Source organism: Equus quagga, chromosome 15 (genome assembly GCF_021613505.1).
Source record: "Equus quagga isolate Etosha38 chromosome 15, UCLA_HA_Equagga_1.0, whole genome shotgun sequence".
Taxonomy (NCBI): Eukaryota; Metazoa; Chordata; class Mammalia; order Perissodactyla; family Equidae; genus Equus; species Equus quagga.
In genome coordinates this window covers 27,252,895-27,279,869 of record NC_060281.1, presented here as the reverse complement: position 1 = coordinate 27,279,869, position 26,975 = coordinate 27,252,895, and the positions used below count along the sequence as shown (strand labels likewise).

Below are 26,975 nucleotides of genomic sequence, written 5' to 3'. Positions count from 1 at the left end.
GGGGTGGAGCAGGGTATGGAGAGAGATCTCTTCCTCCTCTGAGAAGGCCACCCATCCTATCAGATTAGGATCCCACTCTTCTGACCTCGTCTAATCTTGATTACCACCTAAAGACCCTGTTTCCAAATACAGCCACGTTGGGGGTTAAGGTTTCAACATACGAATTTTGGGAGGGGCAGAATTCAGTCCATAGCAGATGACAGTTATGAGAAATTGGCACTTTGAATGCTGACTGGATATTTCATTATATTGAGGAAGTATTGCTAAATATGTCGGGGTATCGTAATGGTAATATTGTTTCATATATAGAGAGATATACATGTATATAATTTATATAAAACATGTATAGGTATACACGCATATATAGAAAAATATTACCATTATATGTACATGCTTGTGAATATATATACATATACACACACATATATATATATAAGTCCTTATCTTTTAAATACACATTGAAATATCTGTGGGTAAAATCATCTGATGTCTGGGATTTGCCTCAAAATGGTGTGAGAATGGGAGTGAATGTGGCTGTAGATGGAGCGGAACTAGCCATGAGTTGATGGTAGTTGGATCTGAGTTATGAGTTCACGAGATTGCACTATATTATTCTGTTTACTTTTGCCAAATTTGCTAAATGTGTTCTAATTTCTCCATAATAAAAAGTAAAAACAAAGGCCACCCAGTGGCGCAGCGGTTAAGTTCACACGTTCTGCTTCGGTGGCCCAGGGTTCACCGGTTCGGATCCCGGGTGTGGACATGGCACCGCTTGGCAAGCCATGCTGTGGCAGGCGTCCCACATAGAAAGTGGAGGAAGATAGGCATGGCTGTTAGCTCAGGGTCAGTCTTCCTCAGCGAAAAGAGGAGGATTGGCGGCAGATGTTAGCTCAGGGCTAATCTTCCTCACACACAAAAAAAGCAAAAGCAAAATAAAAAGTAAGGAGAACTAGTGAGATTTAGGGTTGCAGAGAGGGGCCAGGCATGTGGTGGAAGAAATTATTCAGGGGAAGTTCTGAGAGAGTGAGGCTGTGTGAGGCCCCAGTGGGTCACAGGTGCTGGAGCGTGAAGCTGTGACAGGCACTTTGGGGACCAAGATCAATAAGGCTTGGTCTCTACTCTCCAGGACAAAGACCAGTGTCAGTGGAGGGCCCTGGCTCGGGATGAGTGCCGCTGGAAGCCAGTGGGCTGTGAGGCCTGGATGAGGGAGACAGAGGCAGTGGCTATTGGTTCCAGAAGGGCTGGGAGAGCAGGTGGCAGAGGAGGCATCAGGCATGGACCACTCAGCGTGCCAGGAGCAGGGAAGCCTGAGGGTGGAGCAGCAAGAGTGTGGTCATCTGGGCTCCTGACCAAATCTTTTCTGGAGATGTAGGACACTTACCTTTGCTTTGGAAATCTGACGTCCCCTGTGTCCTTACTGGGTGATTTTGGGCGAGTAACTTAACCTCTCTGATCCTCAGTTTTTCCTTCTGTAAAATGGGCATAGTAAGAGGATCCCCTCATCTGGCTGTTGTAGGATTACATGAGAAAATACTTGCAAAGCGCCTTGAAAAAGTAGGTGTTGGCTCTTATTCTCATTAGCGTTTCAGGGAGGAAAGCTCCCTCCCTCGGGACAATGAGGTGGAGACACAGCCATTCAAATGAGAACCCCAGTGGGGAGGCAGGAGCTCCACAGGACTCCTCCCTGCCATCTCTTCACAGGTTGGTGATTTATTTTTAATAAAAGAAGTTGTTTCCTTGAAGCAGTGAGCAGGGTCAGGTGCGGAGAAGTTGTTGAGAAAGGACCAAGTAAAATCCACTGGACCTTGTGAGAGAGAAAGAATAGTCAGCCAGAGACACTCAGGCTGAGAGGCGGGCCAAGGGCCCAGCCCCAGAAACTACCTCTGGGCCTCGTTGCCCCCTCAGGGTGGCTTCTGGGACTGGGGTTCTACGAAGTAAAAGATCAGCCCCCATGACGGACGGGTGGGGCCCACGCAGGCTCCTCCCTCTGTGGGGAGCACTGGGACTTTCCCCTTTAGGGTTGTGGCCCTGGGACCACTTCCTCCTTCCTCACTCTGAAGCCGGGACCCAGCCTGCTGAGCCCTTGGGAAAGACAGGAGCAGATTCTGGGATGTCCTAACCCATCTGTGACCCCCGGCGGGGGTGGCTGAGTGTGCTGGCTGGAGGCCTCCCTTCCTGTTTCAGGAGTAGCTGAGGGCCACCCTGGAGGCCTGCAGGATGGAGGGGGCGAGTAAGGAGAAGCCAGCCTCTGTGTCCAGTCTGGTGACTGTGTTTGAGAACAGCAGGTATGTGGCTGTGGGTGTGGGAAGGGTCACCACGGCCGACTGGCAGGTTCCCTCTGGCTCCTCTGCCCGTCCCCAGGCCCTTGGGCAGCACGGGTTCCCCAGTCTCCAGGCTGAGGGATAGGGCCAGGGTCAGCTTGGGCTCACAGTCAGCAGTTCTATCTCTGGGCCCAGTCCTGGACACCACCTCCTGTCTGGGCAGTGCCCACGTCCCTCGGTCATGGGTTCCTCGGAGCACAGGAAAGTGTCGTTGGGGCACCAGGAGCTGGGCTGAGATGAGAGTGCGTGTGTTGATGTGTTGGGGAGAGTCCGGACGTGTGCAATTACGAGCGAGTGTGGGTGCACTGAACACAGTGTTCAGCCTGCAGAACTCTACCCATGGCCCCTCCAGCAGAAATAATAGCTAATACTTATCAAACACTTACTCCTTATGCGTAGGATAGCCATATAATTTCTCATTCAAACCAGGACACAATTGAAAGTGAAAGTGGATGCTATTAAATTTTGGGGGGGAGGGTGGGAGAAAAATAGGAAAAACTGAGACTGTCTCAGACAAACCCGGACCTATGGTCAGCCTACCTATGAGGCACTGTTCTAAGTGCATTTTGTTACTTATTTCATTTAATCACCTAACAGCCTGATGGGGGCAGGTACTATTTACATTACTATCTTACAGACAAGAAAATGGGGGCGCAGAGAAGGGGGGAGGCTTTAAGTGCTTTAAGTTCATGGGCATGGGGCTACGCAGGGGCTTCTGTCTGAACGGAAAAGGCTGGACCAGGTGTGTAGAGGTCATTGGTGGCCCCGGCAGGAGCCGTGTTGGGTGCATGTGTGCATGACATTAATCCACTCCGCAGGCATTTCTTAAGCCCAGGACTGTGTTAGGGGCTGTTGTAGCTGGGGTCCTCTGGAAATAGGTTCTGAGGTAGAGATTTGCTTCAGGCGATTTACTGGGGAGGGTTTTGGGAACACCACCTGTGGGGGGAAGGACGCAGCATTGGGCAGAGGGAGAAGATGAGCTGCTGTGCACTTGCAACAGAGGTCTCAGCCTGTCTTGGGGAGGCTCTGGAGCTGGGATGCCCCTCAGGTCGTTCCAGCTGAGGCAAAGAGCTGGGTCTTGATACCTCACGTGGACTAGTCATTGGATGTGGGCTTGACCTTAAGTGAGGCAGCTCTCTTCCAGGGAGGGAGTCAGTCAATGTACCGTCAGCAGCTGGGGGGAACGGTGCTTCAGTCTTGAAGGGGGTGTGGGCGGCACAGCACAGCATCACACAGGAACTGTAGCAGATGCAGGAGCCTAAAGAATGATCTCTGCCCTGAGGATTTCTATCTTTGGATGCTAAGCTCCTGGAATTACCATGATGCCAGGTTATGAACAATAGATATCTTGGGAGGGGCGGGATGCTATGCTGAGGGCACTCAGAGCAGACAAAGCCTGCTGTGGGCTTCCTGGCAGAGGTGACATAGATGTGGACCTAGAAGGGCGGTTCAACTTCTTGAACCTGGTGAGCTCACCCTGCCTCTCCCAGGGTCCTTTGTTAAGCACGTTCTGTTCAGCACCGCGGACAGCTCTAGGCACCACCTCCCTGGCCCACCACCCACTTGGGCCGGGGGGAGATGGCACTGCCACACCCAACAGGCCGTGCATGCCCAGTGGAGACCCTCGGCATGTGTTCTCTGCCCCGGCAGCACCCCTAGCAGGAGGAGGCAGCCCTCAGACCAGAATGGGGTCAGAGGAGACCTTGTTGGGAGGGTACTAGACACTCCTTATTGTGTGAGGGGCCCCATGCCAGCTGCCTCGCCTGGGCTTTCTTGTGAGGTCTTCTAGCTCTTTAGCTGATCTGAAACTGAGGGGTGAAGAGGAAACAGAAGCTGGCCTGGGGCACTTGGAGAGAAATGCAGAAGCTGAAACCAAATATAGAACAGAAAGCCTGCAGCCCAGCAACTTCCATGAGCTGCAGACCCATGGATTGAGGAACTGAGCTTTGGGACACCAGAGAGGGGTGGGAGAGCCCATGAAGAGCCATCGGGGACTGGGTCCCCATCCTCCCTCTACCATGAACTAGCTGTGTGACTTGGGGCAGGTCGTGTTGACTCTCTGGATCTGTTTTGCCTTGACTCAAATGAAGAAGGGCAGTTTAGGGCGAAGGCTTGGGACATCTGATCTGAATCTCACCTCTGCCACCCTCTAGCTGCAAGCTACTTGTCCTCTCTGTACCTCAGTTTCCTGAGCTGCAAAATGGGCGGTAACGAAATCCTTTCTCACAGAGTTTTGGAGATTTTGTACCTTTTTGGTCCTCCATTTCCCAGCCTGTCTCTCTCACAAGGATGCCTACCCTACCCTGTCATGGCAAGCCTTTCCACATCGAAGGGAATGGGGCACAGCCCAAATCGTTGGATATATTCAGTGAGGATGGCCTCTGATACCTCAAGAATTTGACTGACCTGCAGACCCTGTAGGCAGGATGATAAAGCTGCCCTACAATGGCCCATCCCCAGCAGAACAGAAAAACTGCTCCCAGACTGGCTTTTTCCCTGCCTAGAGGTGTGGAGGGCAGAGCTCCCACTGAAAAGCCCCAGCTTTAGCAGCTCTGCCCTCCCTTTAGAGTGTTCCATGACTCCCACTTTCCCTCCATGTATCAGTTACTAAGGTTTTAAGGCCCTTCCTGCTGCAGAGACTAAAAATAGGCATGAAGTCTACAGGTAAGGGTGATCTGGGAGGAGTCCTTATAAACCTCTGTGTGGAGAAGGGAGAGTTCTTTGCTAAGTTTTAAACATATTGTGCCCCAGAGAACAAAGGACAGTGTCTGCTGACTCATTTTGGAGACTGGAGTTCCCTGCAAGACGATGTTGGGGAGGGAAGTGGATGTTTTCCTGAGCAAACTCCTCCTGAGCGCCAGGCACTCAGGGGCCCCTGCACACCTGTGATTTGCCTTAATTGCCCAAAATTCCTGCCAGGGAGGTGCTGTTCTTCTTCCTGCTCTACAGACAGGAAAGCCTCATGTCTGCTCTGTTCTCCTCAGGAGTCTGGGAGCAGCGCCCAGAGCCCATGGACTGGAATCTGAGCATCACCGCCTTGAGTGCAGGCCTCCCTCGCCCGCAGAGCCAGGGGAGGAGCCCGACATGGGGGAGGCCCTGGGGTCAGGGCCCAGGACGGTCAGCAGGAGGTACCTGAGCTCCCTGAAGAACAAGCTGTCCAGCGGGGCCTGGAGGAAATCTTGCCAGCCAGAGACCAGCCCCGGGCCAGGGATGCAGGTGCCTGGGAGCTTGGGTAGATGTAGGGAGCTGGGGGCAGGGAGCTTCACTGACCTTGTCCCCACCAATTCTCTCCCAGCCAGAGCCAGCACTTCCCCAGGTGGGGGTCTTGTGTGACCAGAGATCAGCTGGAAGCTAGATTCTGCCCCTGTACTGGCCTTTGATTATGTGTCTACTATGCCCCTCACTGCAGGCCTTATTTCACATACCCGTCACTGTAGGAGTCTTTGAGGCAAGGAAATCAAAACTCAGAGAGGTTAAGGAACTTGTCCAAGCCCACACAGCTTGGAACAGTCTCCATCTTGTGAACCTGGTACCCTTCCCAGGTGTGGCCTCGGTTTAGCCACTGAAGGAGGCAACAATCCCAACTAGAAATAGCAGTCAGTGCTAATTCCTGCCCTTAGACTGATCCTGAGTAGGTCAGCTCCCTCCTCTGGATTTCAGTGTCCTCGTCTGTGGAGTTCAAGGGCTCGGCTGCCTGATACGGTGCACCCTGGAGCCAGACGGCCAGGGTTCCCATCCCAACCCTTCTGTGTGACAAGTCTTAGGCAAGTCACCTCTTCGTGCCTGTTTCCTGATTTATAAAATGAGGATGGTGATCATAGTCGTATGTTCTGGTTATCTTGATATCTGCGTAACAAACCACCCCCAAATGTAGGGGCCGAATACGATTTACTATTTCTCACAGTTTTGTGGGTTGACTGGAATGCTCTGGGATGGTTTTTCTCTTGGTCTCAGCTGGGGCTTGTCTGAGTCAGCTTGGGCTGCTGTAACAAAATACCCCAGACTGGGTGACTGAAACAACAGAAATCTGTTTTCTCACAGTTCTGGAGGCTGGCAGTCCAAGATGAAGGTGCTGGCAGGATTGGTTTCTGGCGAGGCCTCTCTTCCCAGCTTGTAGACGGCCGTTTTCTCACTGTGTGACCATGACCTTTCCTCTGTGCACCTGCTCTGCCGGTCTCTCCCTCTTCTTAGAAGGACACCAGTCCTAGGGCGTTAGGACCTCATCCTTATGACTTCAGTTAACTTAATTACCTATTTAAAGGCCCTCTATCCAAATACAGCTACACTGGAGGTGAGGGCTTCAGCATATGGATTTGGGAAGCACACCATTCAGTCCATAACAGGGTCTCTCATATGGCTGCGGTCAGATGGTGGCCAGGGCTGGAATGCCCGGAATAGCTCAACTCTCAAGCCAGTTGCCCAGGCAGGGGTAGTCGGAAGGCTGGGCTCAGCTGGGATGCCGGCACGGCTGGGCCCTGGCTCCCGCTCCATGTGGCCTCTCCATCAGGGCAGCCAGACCTCTGGATGTGGTGGTTCATGGTTCCCAGAGAGCACAAGCGGAAGCTTCCGTGCCTCTTAAGGCTTAGGCCCAGAACTGGCACAGCCTCACGGCTGCCCCATTCTCTCAGTTACGGAGGCCCCGGCGCCAGCCCAGGCGCACTGCGGGAGGGCGTGCATGCTGGGAGGTGCCTCTCACTGGGGCATCTTTGGAGACTGCACCCAAGGGCCCCGTCAGAGGAGACCAAAGCTGTCCCGCTCCTTCTTCTCCTCCTCCCCCAACCCCGCCTGCAGGAGCCGGAGGAGAAGAGGATCGTCCAGGAGCTGCTGGAAACCGAGAAGGCCTACGTGGCACGCCTCCACCTGCTGGACCAGGCCAGTGGCCAGGGTGCCCCGACCCGAGCCCCAGCACCTGGGTCTCCTCATCCCACTCCTGCCCTCCCTTCCGACCCACCGCACCAAAGCTGAGCGTTAGGACCCCGAGATTTGATTCTGGGAAGCTTCAGTCCTTTGACCCTGTTAGCTGGAGTTGGAGTAGGAATCAGCATGTAGCCCATTAATACCACTCCCCGTTCCTCCCTTGGTGCCCGGGCCAGCCTCACGTGTAGCACAGCGCACACCAGCCAGTCCTTCCAGGCCTCACGCGGCACCCTCATCTGTCATCCCGACACCTGACGTCCTCACCATTGTTACGCCTTCGCACTTTCCTAGGGAGCCCCAAGGCCAGAGGGTTAAATCACTGACCATCAGCAGAGGGATCTTGAGTCTGGTGAAGTCCAAGACCTTGACAGACACAAGATGGGCCCATTTCTGACTTTCGTTAGCTGCCAGCATCTGGCCAAGTCCCTAAGCCTCTAGGTCTGTCCATCTGTAGAGTGGCCGGAATACAGTCTTCCCTGCCGCTCTCTTCCTGGGGTTGTTGCGAGGGTGACGGGAGATTAAGGAGGTGGAAGCATTCAGAAAGGGGAAGAGGGCCCCCGAAGCCCCCCCGGAGCTGTCTTGTCCCCCCTGGGGCTGGTGTGTGGGTGGCTCCCTCTCTGCCACAGGCCTGGTGACCCAGCGGGGGCTGCAGGTGTTCTTCCAGGAGCTGCTGAAGGAGGCCCGCAGCGGCAAGGCCTTCCCCGAGGACGTGGTCAGGCTCATCTTCTCCAACATCTCCTCCATCTACCAGTTCCACTCACAGTTCTTCCTCCCGGAGCTGCAGCGGCGGCTGGACGACTGGTGAGGTCCACCGGGAGCCCCTGAGGCCCCTGACTGCAGCCCTGGGCAGGTCGGGGTGCAGCCCCGGGGCACTGGGCATGGCTGGCTGAGCCCCTGCTCTTGCTCTGTGGCCACGAGAGTCTCTTCCTCTGGGTTCAGTCTGTCCACATGGCAAGGGGCTTGACTGACTGAGCCCTGGAGTCTCGGTGTGTGTGTGTATGTGTATGTGCCCGCATGTGTGTGTGTGTGTCCTGGGGAAGGGGATGGATCAGGTCCTCACTAGGCTGAGTGGCGTAGGAGGCAGTGGAAATAGCCAGTGCTAACTGAAGGCTTCCTGCATGCCTGGCTAATCTCACATCAGCCCACTGTGTGATGATGGCATCGTGATTATGCAAGAAACCCTCTTTATTTTCAGAGATGGCCACCAAAGTATTTAGTGGTGAAATTACTTGCTTTATGTATTTTGACAAAGAAACGCCATGGTCTCTGGGATGTCGTTTAAAATCCTTCAGCAAAGCAGACTGTTAGTAACTGTTAAATCCAGTGATGGATGTATAGGAATTCATTACTATATTCTTTTTACTTTATGATTGCTTAAAAGTTTTCAGAATAAAAGGTATTTTTTAATTAAAAAAGACAACCCTATGAGGTAGCCTGCTGCCATTCCCATTTTTTTCAGCTGGGAAAATGGAGGTACAGAGAGGCTGAGTGACTTCCCCAAGAACACACAGCTAGAGTAAGTGGTGCAGTTGGGAATCAGACTCAGGCAGGCCAGCTCCAGAGTGTGGCTTCTTATTGCTCTGCTGTAACAGTCCCTGGGTTGAACCTCTACCACGGGATGACCCCAGATAAGTTCTTACCCCTCTGAGCCTCGATTTCTTCATCTCTAAGATGGGCCACTCACTGTCCCCACTGCAGGATTGTGAGAATTAAACGAGATGAGACACGCAGCGTGACTTGGGCAGTGCTTGGCATGTAGCCCTCATTATTGTTACATGAGCAAGCATCTAGTGGTTGTTGAATGCCTGTTGTGGGCCCAGCACTGTGCTGGGCCTTTGTGGGGGCCCAATCTGTGGAAGAGAACAGCATCTACCCTCAGGGGGCTGACAGTCTAAGGGGGGTGAACCACATACGTGTGTGAGGATGACGTGCCCCCCATGTGTGCACCCAGAAGTGTGGCAGAAGGCGGAGTCGAGAGAGGAGGTCCCCAGGCTGAGGGCAATAACTGGTGCCCCTCCTGCAGGTCGGCCACCCCCCGCATCGGTGATGTGATCCAGAAACTGGCCCCCTTCCTGAAGATGTACAGTGAGTATGTCAAGAACTTTGAGCGAGCCGCTGAGCTGCTGGCCACCTGGACGGACAAGTCTGCACCCTTCCAGGAGGTTATCACCCGCATTCAGGTGAGCTTGGCACCGGGGGCTGAGCAGAGCCTGCACTGTCACCCCCGGGGTGCAGGGGCTCAGTTTCCCCAAGTGATTTTGGGCATCTCCCTGGCTCAACGGCTTCTGAAAGCCCCAGTGCCCACCCACCCTGCCCGCTCCCCGGACCCTGGGGCAGCCTGACCCACCCCTCCCACTCTCACCCCCACCCTGTTCCTCCCCCATCCCTCCCCAAGAGCAGCGAGGCCTCGGGCAGCCTGACACTGCAGCACCACATGCTGGAACCCGTCCAGAGAATTCCACGCTACGAGCTGCTGCTCAAGGAGTACGTCCAGAAGCTGCCAGCCCAGGCCCCAGACCGGGCTGATGCCCAGAGTAAGGACACCCCCGGGGGGCCCAGGGGGCTGGGGAGGTCTGAGCCACTCCCATATATTTATTGAGCACCTGCTGAAATCGCTATCATGACCATCAGCCATCAACATCCATCTTCGGCGCTTCATAGATAGTAACTATACCTTTAGCCATTTTTTTACAGACAAGGACACTAAGGCCCAGAGAGGTTAGGTGACTTGCTCAAGGGCTTACAACCAGAAAGGAGCAGAGCTGGGAGTTGAAGCCATGCCTGTATGATGCCGAAGCCCATGCTCTTTCCGCTGCACCCTCTGGGTCTGGCTTGGTTCAGGGAGCAGTGAGAGTCACAGAAGCCAAACCCATAAGCCCTGTTTTTCCGTGGCTTCCAGTCTCTCCAGCCTGGGAGGGAAATGGTCCCATCATCCAGACACCCCATGTGCCAGGCTGCTCATGGGGGCGCTCATGGCAGGCCCTGAGGCCACTTTGTTAAGCCTCAAAGGACCTCCTGCCCCAGCCTCCGGTCCCAGATTTTCAGGGGATGACTCTGGCCCTGCCCCTCTTCAGAAGCCCTGGACATGATCTTCTCGGCCGCCCAGCACTCCAACGCAGCCATCACTGAGATGGTGAGCAGCCCCGCCCTCGGGGGTGGAAGCAGCGGGCGTCCCCAGGGACCCCGTCCCTCCTCCCTGCAGCTCTCAGCTTCCCCAACCTACCCAGGTCTCCGTATCCACTCGTCCCCTGATCCTGCCCCATGACACCGGGCCCCGCTGCTGCCCTCACCTCACACCCCTCGGAATCAGGTGGGCTCTGCCCGGCCTCGGCTGAGGGTGCGCCCCTGTCCCCAGGAGCGGCTGCAGGACCTGTGGGAGGTGTACCAGCGCCTGGGCCTCGAGGATGACATGGTAGACCCCTCCAACGCTCTGCTCCGCGAGGGGCCAGTTCTCAAGATCTCCTTCCGCCGCAGCGACCCCATGGAGCGCTACCTTTTCTTGGTAGGGGGATGCCGGGGGATGCCGGGGGATGCCGGTGGATGCCGGGGGTCCACCCCACCCTGGGGAGGGAAGTCCGCGGCCACTCTGCTCCGGGCCCTGCCTGCCTGAGGTCACTGCAGGAGGAACAGAGAGGGCCTGCTGCTCCGCTTTGGCATCCGGGTGACTTGCAACAAGTCCCGTGCTGCCTGCGGGCCTCAGGGATTTCCGTCTGAGGGGCTTCCCAGACGTGCCCTAGGAAGCGACAGCCTTGGAATCTGAACCCAGTCCGTTTGGCTCCAAAGCCTGTGGTGTTAATCTGGGCTCTAGAGAGTGCACAGCAGGAGGGGTTAGGTTAGCTTCGAGGAAGAACCCCTGGGGTTTGTGCTGAAGAAGCCCGTGGTCTCCTGGAGATCTGGAAACTGGTCCTTGGGGTCTGGAGTTCTCGGGGAGGGAGCTACAACCTCTCCTAAGCCCCCCGTGAGAAAGCCTCATAGATTTCTGAGGGCTGCTGTGGATCCTTGATGCCCACACGTAGGGTGACCCTTCAGTGACCATCCCAGTTGGATTAGGGGCTCATCACACTTGTAACGTCCCATGAGCTGGCCCAGGGTGGCGAGAGGGGAGGGAGATCCGGGGGTACTCAGTCCACCCTGGGGGAAGCCCCGCCTGACCCCCCTTCCTGCCTCTGCCGCAGCGCACCCGCTCATCCTTGTATCTCCCGCAGTTCAACAACATGCTGCTCTACTGTGTACCCAGGGTCATCCAGATGGGCGCTCAGTTCCAGGTGAGGACCCGCATCGACGTGGCCGGGATGAAGGTGAGAGGCACCCCAACCACCGCTGGGCTCCACCCCGAGGGCGGGACAGAGTGTGGGAGCAGCAGGCGGGGCCAACCGGGTTCTTAATCCAGGAACCCAAGTCTCGCAGGTCCTGGGCAAACAGGGAGCTGGAAGAGTCTGGGGTCAGAGCTCTCCCATCGGGCCTCCCAGCCTTCCTGGCCAGCACCCTTCCCAGCTCCCACGGGCCTGGCCCACTCTGAGTCAGTGCCTGCCCCAGCCTGGCCTCGCCCGGCTTTCCCTACCGTCTACACCAGTACTTTGCAAACTTTAACGCCTGCCTGAATCCCCCGGGAGTCTTGTTAAAATGCAGGTTCTGATTCAGGTGTGTGAGGGGGAAGGGGCTGAGACTGTGCATCTCTGCCAGCTCCTGGTGATGCTGATGCTGCCGGTCCAGGGGCCACACGGAGTTGGAAGGGTCTACACTGTCAGCTCAGCTGCTGGCTTGTGTGTGTCCCCATCCAGAGATGGCCACAAATGAGTGGGGACAGCAGTCCTTAGTAGTGCCCATTAACTGGGCGGTCACCGTGAACCGGGCCCTGCACCACCCCATCAGATCCTCAAAACAGCTCCGTGACGTGGGGGCATTATTGTCCCCTGTACTTTTTTGGTTTTTTAGCTCTTAAAAAATAAATTTAATTTTAAAATAATATTTTATTATAAAATATTATAATTTTAAAATGTTTTAATTTTAAAATAATAATTTTATTACTTAAAAAATATAGATGATACACATTCTAAAATCAGACAATATAAAAAACATAAACAATGGAAAGTCGGTCCCCAGCCCGTCCCCTGTTCCCCTCCTGCAGGCAGCCTTCGCCTCCTGTGAGGCCTTCCAGGTAGTCTCTGCATACGCAGACTGATGATTTACTTATTACCGCTTCCTCACTTTTGTGTCACATAAACAGTGGCATGCTCCAGAAACTATTCCGCACTTTGCTTTTTTAACTAACCACTGATTCTGGAGAGCGTTGCACATCAGGACGTCTCGAGCTCCTCCATCCTTTTGCAGCTGCCTGGTATCCAGTGTGAGGATGTACCGTAATTCTCTCAGCCGGGCCTCTACTGAGGACCTTGAGATTGTTTCCAGTTGTCGGTCACTGCCAACGAGACTGCAGTGAATAAGCGAGTACAGTCTGCCCGTGTGTGAGTGTATTTGCAGTTAATCCCATTTTAAAAATATGGGAATAAACTGTGGTACGTCCAGACAATGGAATATTATTCAGCGCTAAAGAGAAGTGAGCTAACCGGCTGTGAAAAGACACGGAGGAACCTTAAATGCACGTTCCTAAGTGAAAGGAGCCAATCTGAAAAAGCCACACACCGTAGGACCCCATCCACAGTCACGCATCACATAACATTTCGGTCAATGACAGACCGCCTATCCGACGGCGGTCCTGTAAGATTAGTCCCATACAGCCTAGTGTGTAGCAGCCTGTGCCATCTAGGTTTGTGTCAGTACACTCTGTGAAGTTCCAAACATGACAAAATTGCCTGATGACGCATTTCTCAGAACGTATGCCTGTCGTTAAGCAACATGACTGTATATGACGTTCTGGAACAGGTGTAAACGATGCAGACAGTAAAAACGTCAGTGGTTCCGGGGTTGGGAGGAGGGAGGGATGAACAGGTGGAGCACAGAGGATTTTTAGGGCAGTGAAACTACTCTGTATGATGCTATAATGGTGGACACATGTCTTTAAACTTTTGTCCAAACCCACAGAACGTACAACACCAAGAGTGAACCCTAATGGAAACTATGGACTCTGGTGACAATGATGCGTCAATACAGGCTCATCATTATAACAAATGTACCCCTCTGGTGGGGGATGTTGATAATGGGGGAGGCTACGCATGTGTAGTGGCAGGGGGTGTATGGGAAATCTCTGTACCTTCCTCTCAATTTAGCTGTGAACCTAAAATTGCTCTAAAAAAAATAGTTTAAAAAAAAAAAAAAAGGAAACCAAGGCCCAGAAAGGTTAAGTAATGTACTTGGGGTCACCAGCAAATCCTGCTTTGAAAACTCAGCTATAACAGAGTCTTGAGTCCCTATACCTATCTCTGTGCTCTCTGTCTCCTATTAAGGCTTCACCCTGGAGGGATAAAGCTTATGGTGGAATTGCAGGCAGAGTGGAGGAAATGGTGGGGGAACCTTCTTGACCATCCCTCTCTGGTCACTCCAGACTCCTGGCGTGTCCTGAGGGCCGGGACGAGAAGGAACAGAGGTCAGGTCTGGCCGGTCCTCGTATCCTGCCATCCCCCTATTCCCTGTCCCTATCAGCCCCACCACCCGCCCCCCAGGGTCTGCCCCAGGAGGGAGCTGCAGGCAGGAGCTGGGCCTGGATGCTCCCTCCTCTGGGCCTCTGAGAGCCCCCAGCAGGAGGGCCTTGCCCTGTCCTCACTGAGCTTGCTTGGCAATTGGGGCCGAATTAAGGGCCTGGAGGCCGGGCGCAGCCTGAGAATGATGAAGGCCGATCGAGGTCGTGGGCACCTCTGGGGATTCACAGCCCATCCCCCATGCCTGAGCCCCCTGAGGTCTTCTAGGAATGCAGCCCCCGCCCCGGAGGCGTCCAGCTTTCCCTCCCGAGGTGGCCAGAATGTCCCAGGGGCCAGGACCTGTGCAGGCTTGTAGGTCTGGGAGCTTTGGTGAGTGAGACTGAGAAGACAGGTTTATGGAGAGCTACAGACAGACAGAGGAATGGAGACAGGCAGCCCTGGTTTAGGACCAGCAGAGATTAATAGAAAAAACAAGAAACGTAGAGATCAGAACAGTCATAAAGAGAAAATACAGAGAGACGGGGCTGAGAGGGTCACTGGCTTAGGGTGTGAGCTCAGGGCTCAGGGGCCCAGTGTGCTGGGTCCTGGCGTCTGCCTGTCCCACTGGGCGCATCCCCCCAGCGTGCCTGCTGCTCTGGTGGCCGCACAGCTCCCTCTCCTGGATGGCATGGGCCTGGCAGGTGCAGAGCTGTCCACTGGTGTGCGTCTGCACAGGAAGGATTTTCTGAGTCTGAAGTTTGGAGGCTGATCTGGCCTTCAGTCACCATGATGGTTCCCACCAGCCTGTGACTCCATGGCTTCCTCCTCCCCAGGTGTCAGGGAGGCCTAATTCTCAGCAGTTGATTCTCCCCAGGGTCTGAGTTGGTCCTAGTGTTGTGCCATCCTGCACAGGGCCAAAACCTGCAAAGATGTGAACACACATCGCCAGGGCCTCCATGTACAACTGTGCAGGTTGTGCACTGCACAAGTGCACCTCATCTAAGATGAGCACGCTTCACCACAGCAGACATCATAGATTGAATATTTACAATTCTTATTGTCCGGCAGATGGCAGTCAAGCATCTTGTTCCAACAAAATCTGAATATTATGCCTGTTTGCCAACAGATGTCAGTAAAGTGTTTTGTAATTAGCACGAAGGCACTGCATGGGCTAGCGGGGGCCTGAATCGGCCCAGACGCGGGCAGTGGTTGAGACTGGGCATGGCAGAGCTCAGGGACCCCCATCCTGCCCCGCTGCAGAGGGGCCCTGGACCCTCAGGCCAGGAGCTTCCCCCAGTTCCCCTTTTGCTCTTAAAAACATCATATTTCTTCCTACCTCTGGACTCCAAACCTTAGATTTCTCCCTTCTTTTCCCTCTCCCCTCTCCTTCACCCAATTGGTCAGGGAGTCTCGCCAGATTTGCTGACATCGTCCCCCAGGTAGAAACCTCTTCTCTCTCCCCAGTTGGGCCCAGACTGTCTAGGGTGTGACTTCCTAACTGGTCTTTGGGCCACCGTGTTGTCCCATTTTGCCCAGAGCCAGCCTCCGTCCCTCACACACAGCTCTGCACTGGCTTTCCCAAACACCTCTTTCCACATGACCTTCTCCACAGATGAAAGCTCAGGGCCTTCCCTCTGCCCAGGGTGCCGAGTCCGTCACATCAGGCCCTTTCTAGAGGGAGCAGACTGGTCCCTGGGCCTGACGTGAGGGGAGGTGTGCCCGTAGTCAGTGCCCTCTAGGAGCTGGTGGGTCACCCTGAATGTGTGCAAAGGCCTGGTCCCCACGAGGCGGGGAGCCAGCAGAGGGCCTCAGGTGTCAGGTGGATTCAGTAACAACAATGATCCCCCCATGCTAAGGCTATTGGGCTCTAGTCTCTGTTTTAGCTCCCCTTTGTGACTCTCTCTCCACACTGCCTAGGAGAAGTCTGTGCTTACAGGACTCTGGGACTGGGGTGGAAATAGATTTTCTTCCACTCTACGCTTGGGGGGCCAAAAACCTGAGTTTGAATCCTCATTCTGCCCTTTAGATGCTGTGTGACCTCAGGCAGTTCTCTTGCCCTCTCTGAGTCTCCATTTCCTCATCTCCCAAAGGAGGGTGATATTATCTGCCTCCTGAGATTGCTGTGACGATTTTCTTTAACTTTTTATTATGAAATTTTTAAAGCTGAGAAAACGGTATAATGAACCCCCATACATCATCACCTGGCTTCCACAACTGTCAACTCAAAGCCAGTCCTGTTTTAGCAGCATCGCACCTGCCATTCTCCTTTTCCAGTAGATTATTTAAGAGCAAATCCCAGGGGCCGGCCAGGTGGCGCAGCAGTTAAGTGCACACGTTCCACTTCGGCAGTCTGGGATTTGCTGGTTCGGATCCCAGGTGCAGACATGGCACCACTTGTTAAGCCATGCTGTGGCAGGCGTCCCACATATAAAGTAGAGGAAGATGGGCACGGATGTTAGCTCAGGGCCAGTCTTCCTCAGCAAAAAGAGGAGGATTGGCGGCAGATGTTAGCTCAGGGCTAATCTTCCTCAAAAAAAAAAAAGAGCAAATCCCAGACGCATCATCATCATTTCACCTAAAAATGCTTCAGTCTATCTCTATAACGGATAAGAACTCTTTTCTTGTTTTTTTGCCCTAAAAGATGACAACAGTTCTATTATCACATCTAATGAATTAATAACAATGATTTAATAACCTGAAGACCCTTTGGTTTTCCTTGACTGGCTCATCCATGTCTTCTCACAGCTGATCTGTTTGAATCATCTATGATACGCTTCTCATTTCTCCTTTAATCCATGACGCTTCCCTCTCCCACTTTTTTGAATTAATTGAAGAACTCAGATCATTTCTCTGGTAGAGATTCTTACGGTCTGGGCTTTGCTGACTGCACCCCTGTGGTGTCATTTAACACGTCCCACGGTGCCCTGTCTTTCTTGTAACGGGTCGATAATCTAGAGGCCTGGCGGGCTTCGGCCCAGCAGGGAGACTGCCGCTGGGGGAGGCACTGCCCTTGGGGGCCACGCGTGAGGGCCGTGAAGCGTTAGGATTGATGGGTGGGTTCAGGAGCTGTGCTGATGAAATGACAACATGCACAGAGACCCTGAGCTCCGCAGCCGGCGCACAGTAAGCTCCCTTTGACCGGCAGCTTTCACGGTGGCCTCAGGAGCCCTGGCGTTCTGGGCAAGAGGACCGTGCAAGACAAGAAGTGGGGGATCTGTCGATCGGTGAATCGGGCCAGCAGTTCCTTCCCTCACCGTGTGGGATAGAGGGTCCTATTCTAGGCACGAGGTCTGCTCTTGAAAAAGCTGTGTCCCAAAACTCATTTGTGACCCAGTTTCCATTTTTGGTGACTCCTTTGTCGGAAACTGTCACCCCTGCCTCACCCTGGGCCAGCTTAGCTTCTGCTGAAATTCCAGGAGCGCTCTCGTTTGCTGAGAGCGAGGCCCAGGGTCAGGGGCACTTGCTTGGCTCAGTGGGATTAGGGAGGCGTCGAGCAGGCTCCCTATCCCTGTTCCTCGAATTCGAATTGTCCCTGGGGCACCATCCATTCCCTCCACCCCCAAGGCCTGGGGGGCGGGCTGTGACAAGCCTGAGCGCCCTCTCCCTCCTGTTTCCTCCGCTCAGGTGCGGGAGGTGACGAATGCCGAGTTCCCCCACTCTTTCCTGGTGTCCGGGAAGCAGCGCACCCTGGAGCTGCAAGCCCGGTAGGCGGCAACCATGCTGGGGGCCTGGGGGCCGGGCGAGGCGGGCACGCCGGGAGCGGCTGCTCTCAACACCGGGGTTCACTTTCCGAGCAGGTCCCAGGAGGAAATGATTTCCTGGATGCAGGTATCAGAACGCTCCCAGCCCCAGGAGGATGACCCTGGCCTACCCAGGCCGACGGGGAGGGAGGGGTGCGTGGGTGCGAGTGTGTGCGCATGTGTGCATGCGTGTGCCCATCTGCTCCCTGCGCTTCCTCAGGAGTTGCTCTGTGGCAGTCTGGAGTCAGCCCTGGGTTCAAATCTTGCGGCCTCTCACTGCCCAGCTGGCGGGGGGGGGGGGGGGCGGGGCGGGGTGCTGGGGCAAGTCGCTTAACGCCCCTGAGCCTCAGTTTTCACGTCTGTAATCTGGGGCTAATAGTCGCTCTTCCCTTGAGTCAGCCACCATGTGCTTAGAATCCAGTGCCTGCACCCAGTGGGCTTTCCAGCAATGTCTGTTGAATGTGTGCAGGGATGGACAGATGAGCAAGCCCTCCCTGCCACCCCTCTACCCTCCCCTCTACCCCCCAGGCCTGCCAAGCAGCCATTCACCAGATTGAGAAGCGGAACGAAACCTTCAAGGCTGCTGCCCAGGGCCCTGAGGGAGACACCCAGGAGCGGGAGGTAAATGGAGCCTTGTGTCCTGGCTGGAGCCGCCAGCCTCCCACAGGGCTGGCTCCCTCTTTGCTCTACCCAAACCAGCTTAGAGGGCAGGCGAGTGTCACACACCAGGAGTGATTTGAAGGGACCTGGGAAGCCCACCCACCCCAACATCACCCAACTCAGAGACTCAGAGCCGCGGGGTCCCCCATTAGCAAAAACTCCCTTTGGGAGCCTCTAGCTGCAACCGTTCCTGGGGGGACCTCACATCTGTACAGCAGGCGGTGGGGCGGAGTGCTGCAGGTTTGGGTCTGAAAGTAGGGAGAGTGCCTGTGACTTGATTTCCAATCTGAGCTCTGAACTCTGCCTTGCTGGGTGTCTTTGCTGAGTCTCTTGACCTCTCTGGGCCTCCGTTTCCTCACGTGTAAAATAAGAACAATAGTGACCGACCCACCATACAGTCTTCACCTGTCCAGGCAGCTTCCCACAGAAGCCACCAGGAAGCCCATCACACATAATCCCGGCCACAGCGGGTGGGCAGGCCCCAGGGTCTCAGGGAGCGTGCAGAAGAGGTCACGAAGTGCCCGCCCTGCTGCCCAACAGCTGCAGTCGGAGGAGCTGGGCCTCCGGGCACCACAGTGGATCCGGGACAAGATGGTGACCATGTGCATGCGCTGCCAGGAGCCCTTCAACGCCCTGATGCGCCGTCGGCACCATTGCCGGGCCTGCGGCTACGTGAGTAGAGCTGCCAGCACCCCTGCCTCCACCGGCCCCACCTCAGCCTCCGCCTTCCCAGCTCAGGCCCCGCTCTGCCCTCCCTGCCAACTCTGCTGGCGTTGACCCATGCACCCAGTAGCGCTGGGTGCTCACTCTGTGCCAGGCGCAGGGTTTCCCCATCTGGACCGCACAGGGCCCACCTGTGAGCAGGGCTTCCGTTATCCCCGCTCTCCAGATGGGCAGTGAGGCACAGAGAGGCCAACGGCTCGCTCAGACACTCCCCAGAGCAGAGCCCACTCATTCACCTGCTTTCTTACGGCCACGTCCCAAGGCCCCCAGACCCAGCGCCAGGAAATGGTCTCCAGTTCCATGATCGGGGGCATCCAAACTCCTCAGCCCCGCTCAGGCCGGGGCACCCGCCGCCTCGTCAGCCCCCTGCCTGTCACACGCCCACCCCTGGTCGTCCTCGCTTCACGACCGCTGTCTTCTCCTCTTCTGTGCAAGCCCTCAGCACTCCAGCGGCTGGTCGGTTCTGTGGCTGACTCTGCCCGCCAGGCTCAGGCCTCAGTTTCCTCATCTGTACGCAGGGGACTGTAATACCTACTTCCAGGGTGGTGGTGAGGATTCACCCAGACAAGCTTCCCTCCCTTCCTTCTCCTATCCTTTCCCCTCCTCAACGGCTCAGGCCGGGCTCACTCGCAGGAGTTCGAGCCGCCAGCTGACTGAGGAAGAACGGCGTCCACTCCACTGCCTCTTATCGGCTCAGGCCCGGTTATCGGAGGCGGATCTTGCTTTGCTTTTTAAGCACCTGCTGCACTTGAGCTGTTCTCTGTTGACATCATAACCCCCTCCATTTACTCTGCAAACAGGGAAACAACCTCAGCCTTCAGTGACCTCCAGGGAACAGGAGGAGACCAGCTGGGCAGGTTGGGGCCAGTGAGGGAGGTGTCCCCAAATGTGTTACACTGCAATCAGGACACAAAGTAAATTTCTAGGACTGGGGCACACCCAGGTTCAGATGGAACTGACAAGTTATATCCCAGAGCCAAAGAGAAAGAATCTTGGGATTAGCTACTGTTCCAGGTGACTCACATCTGTAAATAAGAGTCGAGTTGATTCACACTTTCGACTTTGTAAGTAGTTCCTGAAAAATTATTTAAAATAGTCAAGAAATACAGGAGGCACAAAGAACAATATAGCAACACCCATGTACCTGCCTTTCAGGTACATGGAGGAAAGAAAATATTCTGACAACTAAATGAAGTGTGTTATCTTTGATTGGATCCTGGATGGGGGAAAAAAGAAGGAAACCTAGCTAGAGAGGTCGTTGTTGGGACCACTGGGGGGAAATTTGATTATGAGGCATATATAGATAATAAGATTGTATCGATGTTAAATTTCCCAAGTGTGGTCATGACATTGTGGACAGGCAGGGAAAGGCCTTGCTCTTAGGAGAGACCAGCTACATATTTAAGGGTGAGCTGTCATGACGACTGTAATTTATACTCAAACCGTCCAGAAAAAAATAAAATATACATATATAGAGAGAAAGCAAATATGGCAAAAATGTTAAAACAGCTGGTGAGTTGGGTGAGGGGGGATCACTGTATTATTCTTTCAACTTGTCTGCAGGTTTGAAATTTTTCAAAATAAAAAATAGTTGGAGGAAAATATAAATACACACTGATAATATTTTAAAGTTTTAAATCTCAATAAAAAATAAAATAAAATACAATACTGCCGAGGTAGTTGAAGCCCCCTGTGTGAGGCCGTGTGAGGGACCTTTGCCCGATCTGGGGCTTTCTCATGCCCGCACATACCTTTGTGCTCTGTGAGTCATCCTTTCGGTGGCTCGGGCGCCCAGTTTCTGTCTCCACGCCTGCCAGACAGGAATCCTGGTGAGGGTGGGGCAGGCCCAGGCCTCCTCCTGCAGGTCCCTCCCAGGCCACACGCTGTGCTGGGCACAGATGAGCTCCCAGGTGACGAGCCCTCCTCCCTCATGTCTATTTCTTGCCCCCATTTCCAAGCCCACATCCTGGACTCTCTGAGACCCCAGTCTCCCTGGAAGGCACATCCTGCAGCACCCTGAGTTTCTCTCCGAGTCTCGTCGCGCCTCCTTCACCCCGTCTGCCCAGCATGACCCACGTCAGCCTTCTTGGGGGCTTCTCCATGGTGGGCTGGGGGTGGGCTCCGCTCCACCGCAGTACACATGGTGGGTCTTCCTGGCAGAAACAACCAGCCCATCATGCTAGCATTAGGGCACCCGTGACTCTCTGATGGAGTGGGAGGCAAAGTTTGCACAAATCTTAAAGCTGAACTGTGGAATTTCAAAGACATGTCCTGTTTGTGGAGGACCAGTTGCTGCCAGTCGGCTATGCGGCCCTCTCTGGGCTGCCCTGCCCTCAGCAGCAGGTGAGGATAAAGCCCCAGCACTGTTCACCTGGTGGGGGGTCTGGGAGCATCAGGTGAGATGGCAGAGGGGAGAGAGAGGGCACTTGGAGAAGTGAATCAGATGCAAGGGGCGCAAGGGGCGTGCAGGGCAAGCCCCTGGGACAACAGCTGCCTTAACGAAAGGGGGATCTGGAGGGGAGAGAAGTCGAGACCTGCAGTGGGGGCCAGGTCGAGGCCCCCTGTGAGGAGCCTGGAGCCCCGCTCTCCTCCTCCAGGCAGCTGGGCCTCTGTCAGCATGTGGGATGCCCTCTCTGCCTCCATTCCTCTCCTGAATCTTGCTTTTTCTTCCTCCTGTCTCTGGTTGCTCTCACGCCCCCAGCTCCCCAGCCAAGGTACGAACATGGCCTCCCCTGCCTCAGTTCAGCCCCACCCCCCTCCTGCCTGTCCTCCCCAGGTGGTGTGTGCCAGGTGCTCTGACTACCGGGCCGAGCTCAAATATGACGGCAACAGGCCCAACCGAGTCTGCCTCGACTGCTACACGTTCCTCACGGGAAACGTGCTCCCCGAGGACAAGGAGGACAAGAAGCGGGGCATCCTGGTGGTGAGCCCCGCCCCCCCCCCCGCCCCCTTCCTCCACTGAGCAAACGTGTGCGGCACTGTCCTAGGTGCTGAGGAATAAGCCAGCCGTGGTCACGCTCCCCATCCTTCTCTCTCTGCCCACAGCCACCCCTCCCCCTCCAGCAGAGCTGGGCCTGTCACCAAACGGAAGCAACTTTTGGCTCCAGGCTGTCATCCAGCTCTTCCGCCTCTCCTCTGTGTCCCCATCCAACAATCCCACTGCCTCTCTGGACCATTCCTGTTCATGTCCCCATGCCCAGCCCTAACAGTCCCAGGAGGTGAAGAGAGCTGGTGTTGCTGATTCCACTTTACAGATGGGGAAACTGAGGCTCCAGGTCAGGGTCCCACTGCTGGAAAGAGTCAGACTGGAGTCTTCATTCTAACCGGAAGGGACTTCAGGGACCTATCCCGTGGAGACCCAGGCCCAGAGAAGCGACTTGCCCAAGGTCACACAGCGAGTTAGGAGCCAGCTCTCTGATCTCTGCCATGCATGTTCCCTCTGCTGCCCCTGGGGCCTCGCTGAGCCATGCCCCACCCCACAGGTGCTCCCCAGGCTGCCCCCCTGCTGCCAGTCAGCCCTGCGGGGCACTGGCGTGTTCAGCTTCAGGCTGTAAATGCAATTTTATCTAGTGCTGACACTGGTTTCCACAGCCCTTCCGTCATTAGAGGCCAGGTCAACGTCCCACTGTCCCTGGGAGGTGGGAAGAGACCCCAGCCTGTTCCAGCTGAAAACAGCTCCCAGGCTCCAAATTCCTCCTTTCCATCAATGTCTACCTGCTTTCCAATCCTCCCTGTTCTTCTAGGTCCAGCCCCTGCTCACACTCTCCCTGACCAGTAGGCCACACAGCCTGCACCTGAAGAGAGGGGATGGCCAGCCCCTTCTCAGGCCCCAGTTCTGTCCCCTGGGGCAACTCACAAGTGATAAGCACCCCGCCGCACCTGCCCTGAGTTCAGCCTGGCTGGGGTTTGACTGCAGCTCTGCCACCGGCCCGCCATGTGACCACAGGCCCATCTTGGGACCTCTCTGAGCCTCAGGGAGAAATAACTCCTTGCGGGACTGATGCAAGGATTAGACAGAGTGATTCTCAGGCCCTCAGACCCATGTCTGTCACATAGTGGGTGCTCTGTTCCCTGACAGTCCCTCTCTCTGATTTTAGAAAGCGTCCATGGCAGGGTCCGAGCAGAGCCTAATGTGCAGCTTCTTGCAGCTTGTTGGGGACAAGTGGGGCAAGGCTGGCCCCCGGGGCTGGTGTGTGATCCCCCGGGACGACCCCCTCGTGCTCTATGTGTACGCTGCCCCTCAGGTAACGCCACCACCTGCTCCCCAAGCCTTGGCCTTTTCATGGTGTGTGTGGGGGGAAGGGGAGGGGGGTATTGTTGGCCCCATATGTCAGATGAGGAAACCGAGGCCCAGTGAGGATGTGGTTCCCTTGAGTCACAGGGCTAGTGGCTTTCGGAGCTGGGCCCAGATTCTGGGTCATGACCGCGTTGCCCTCGGGGTGGCCAGTTCTCCTCTTCCTTGATGCCCTCCGGCCAGCCCACCCTGCTTCCTGGTGTTTGGGATGTGAGAGGCGAGTGTGTGGCTGGTGCCTTCAAAATGGCTGTCTGAGGTGGTGGGGCTACTGGGAGGGCAGCGGCCCACAGCTCTCTCCTCCCCTCCCAGGACATGCGGGCTCACACCTCCATCCCCCTGCTGGGCTACCAGGTGACCTCTGGGCCCCAGGCGGACCCTCGGGTCTTCCAGCTGCAACAGTCAGGCCAGCTCTACACCTTCAAGGCCGAAACCGAGGAGCTGAGGGGCCGCTGGGTGAAGGCCATGGAGCGTGCGGCCAGCGGCGGGGTCCCCCAGGGGCCCAACAACGGGGACCTCTCTGACTGAACCACAGCCGGCCACCATCCTGCTCAGAGCCCGGCTCCTGCCAGGGGCTGCCCCTGTGGCCTCTGTGACCCGCCACTCCAAGCTGAGCTTTCAAATAATCGATTTCCAGTCACCTGTGCCCAGACTGTGTGTCCTGGCTTGGGATTCATTCCTTTGGCAAAGGGGGCGGCGAAGCGTCCTGGTTTGCCCAGGGCTGAGGGGGCTCCTGGGACGTGGGGCTTTCAGTGCTAAAACTGGGAAAGTCCCAGGTAACGCAGGACTGTTGGTCACCCCCGCGCGGTTCTCAGCCTGGGCTACACATTAGTATGTCCTGGGGAGTCTAAAAAACTCCCATGAAAAAATAAATATAAAAATAAACTAAAATTAAAAAAAAATACCCATGCTTGAATCCATCTCCAAAGATTTCTGATTTAACTGGTCTGGGTTGGGGGAGGCCTGGCTATGTTGTAGGAGTTGCCCACACAAGTCTCAAGTGCGGCCCGGGTTACCTGGGATGAAGAAGGCAAGCAAACTGCCACCGGCGGGGCACCTGTCAGTGCAGGCGTGAGAGTAAGAATAATAACAAATAACAAACCTCTATGGAGCCAGGCTTGTGCTGGGTGTTTTACAAGGACTGTCTCATTTTACCCACAGGAGTTAATAATCCCCATTGTCCAGGTGAGGACACTGAGTCTCAGAGAGGTTTGGTCATCAGCTCAAGGTCACACAGCTGGTGGATGCCAGAGCCAGGTTTTAAGCTGGTGCGCTAAGATCAGAGCTCCTCCCATCAAGCAGCAGAGCCATAGGGCGAGCAGAGAGGGGAGGCGCGTGGGAGACGAAAGGAGGGAAAGAGCGAAGGGAGGGGAAGACCAGAAGGAAAAGGAGGGAGGAGGGAGGGATGGCAGGGGCACCTGTCTGGCCCCTGGCTGGTGGGTGAGGCTCCTTTTTCATAAGGGACCACCAGGGGGTGGCAGTGGCCAGCAGGCCACATCCAGTGGCCCCAGCCTGGGCCCTGACACCCTAAGCTTCTGTGGTATTTGAGTTTTTGTTTCAATATCATGTATGCTTCTATCATCACAAGAACCAGAGTGCCTTTCCTGTGTTAAGGGGAAAATAAAAGAAGGAACAAGGGAAGACTCACCTGCCCTCCTCTCCTTCCCTGGGGGTCTGACCTGCCACCCCACAGGGTCACAAGGTGTCAGTGCCAGAACCCAGAGGCTGTGTGCCCCAGCGGCTGCCGGGAACTGCTACCTGGAAGCATCCAGTGGGAATGTGTTCGCTTGTTCCACGAACGAGTGTGGGGACGTGGGAACGTGCAGTGACCGGGGAGTAGGCAGAGCCTAGACCTGGCAGAACTCAAGGTCCCACCGGAAAGCCGGGGACACTGAGAGGATGCCATTCTCTAGACTCTTCTCCTGGGAGCTCAAAGGGGCCTGTGTGACCTAGGGAGCCCCTGAGCTTTCCTGGCAGCACCTCACCCTGGATTCGCTCCCCTGGGGACACTGCGTTCCAGGCTCGGGCTGCATTAGGTGGTGGAGACTGTAAGGGCTTTGAAGTTTTACTGCGAAAGGTCCTTACTTCTAAAAGGCTGGAGGCTCCCCTCGCAGCCTGGTGGCTCTGGGGCCCACGTGCCCTGACCCTGGAGAGGGAGCTCCGGGGGAGGAGGGAAGGCTGGCAGATGCCAGGGTGGGGGCATCTCTGGAGGGCCTGGCGAACCCCTGGCAGGGGAAGACCTTGCCTCTCCTTGCCTTCCCTCCTGGAAAATTCCCTTCCACAGGAGCTGGCCCTGCTGCCAGCACCCTGGGGCCCTGTGAGCCACAGTCATTCATTCATCCATTTCTCCCCACATCCATCATCACCAGCATTAGTGAGTATTTTACTATGCCGTGAGCACTCAGCACACATCATCTCATTTCATTCTGGAGCGACCTTTGACGTCAGTTCAAGTGTCCACGTCTTACAGAGCAGGAAGGTGGAACCAAGCAAGGCTGAAGAACCTGTCATAGTCACCCAGCCTGCAAGTAATGAGCCCAGATTCCGACCGAGGCCGGTCTGATTCCAAATCTGGCTCCAGTCGGTGCTGGGGGCAGCATCTCCCGGTCGTTAGTGGGTCCAGGCCATCACACAGCTCTGCCACCTACTGGCTATGTTGTCTTGGGCAAGACCACCACCCTGTGCCAGGGTTTCCTCACCTGTCAAAGGAGGATAACCATGGTCCTACCTCCCTGGGGATTGGGGGTCCGACTAAATGCCTATGTGTCCAGCACTCAGAACAGTGGTGGCCACACGTGATTGTTACAGGCGTTCACAGTTCCCAGCTCTTCCCCATGGTGCCGCCTGCCTCCATGTGCTGCAATGCACATATTTATGGAGTATCTGGGGGCACAAAGTTGAATAAATCATAATTCCTGCTCTCCGGGAGCTCAGCGTCTGGGTCATTAGAATTGCCTGGGAAGTGTTTGAAAAGCTCGCAATGCCCAGGCTGCACCCCAAGCCCATTAAACCAGAGCCCCTGATTTAGGCTGGGGCCATGGCATCAGCATTTTCAAGCTCGCTGGTGATTCTGAGTGACAGGCCCCTCAGAAAAGGCAGGACCAGTTCCTGAGCCAGGAGTCCCGGCTGGTTCCCAGGGAGGGTCAGTGTACTGGGGGTGTGGGAAGTGGCCTTACTACGGCGATAAATGAGTTAGATTCATTGAGGTATAATTTACATACAGCAAAATCCACCCTGATAACGTTGTTCTATGGGTTTTGGCAAAAGGGTACAGTCATGTACCCACCACCCCAATCAAGACATAGAACAGCTCCAACCTCCCAGAAGTTTCCCCAGGCTACCCCTTTGTGGTCACCCTCTCTCCTCACCCCCGGCCCTGGCAGCCATTGATCTGTTCTCTGACTTACGGCTTTGTCTTTTCCAGAATGTCGTCTATATGGAATCATGCATCACGTAGCCTTTTGAGCCTGCCTTCTTTTACTCAGCATCATGACTTTGAGACTCATCCACGTTCCTGCATAGATGAGTGGTTCGTTCCTTTTCATTGCTGAGTAGTTCTCCCTTGTACGAGAACGCCGCCGTTTGTTTACCCATTTACCAGCGGAAGGACATTTGCATTTATCTCCAGTTTGAGGCAGTTATGAAGAATGCTGCTGTGAAGCACAGGCATTCAGGTTCAGGTTTCTGTGTGAGCAGACATTTCGTTTCTCTAGGGCAAATACCTGGAACTGATCACCAGGTAATACAG

The 26,975-nt window shown here is 55.2% G+C and overlaps 1 protein-coding gene across 5 annotated transcripts in view; it reads left to right on the top strand.

Moving 5' to 3' along the window:
- FGD2 (FYVE, RhoGEF and PH domain containing 2) overlaps positions 1–26,727 on the top strand; it is a 28,208-nt gene extending 1,481 nt beyond the window's left edge. The window contains exons 1-16 of one of the 5 annotated variants that reach the window (XR_006885191.1): positions 2,074–2,285; positions 5,306–5,537; positions 7,113–7,193; positions 7,891–8,039; positions 9,262–9,418; positions 9,634–9,772; positions 10,313–10,371; positions 10,594–10,740; positions 11,444–11,536; positions 17,438–17,517; positions 17,611–17,641; positions 18,082–18,174; positions 18,754–18,885; positions 21,713–21,859; positions 22,191–22,322; positions 23,034–23,149. Coding sequence is in view for 4 of the 5 variants with exons in the window: in XM_046638812.1 (XP_046494768.1) it covers positions 2,218–2,285; positions 5,306–5,537; positions 7,113–7,193; positions 7,891–8,039; positions 9,262–9,418; positions 9,634–9,772; positions 10,313–10,371; positions 10,594–10,740; positions 11,444–11,536; positions 17,438–17,517; positions 17,611–17,641; positions 18,082–18,174; positions 18,754–18,885; positions 21,713–21,859; positions 23,034–23,180; positions 23,540–23,755 (1,971 nt within the window). In the remaining variant the exon portion in view is untranslated. The other 4 variants (XM_046638812.1, XM_046638813.1, XM_046638814.1 and 1 more) reach the window with 4 other exon arrangements.
- The last annotated feature ends 248 nt before the right edge of the window (positions 26,728–26,975 follow it).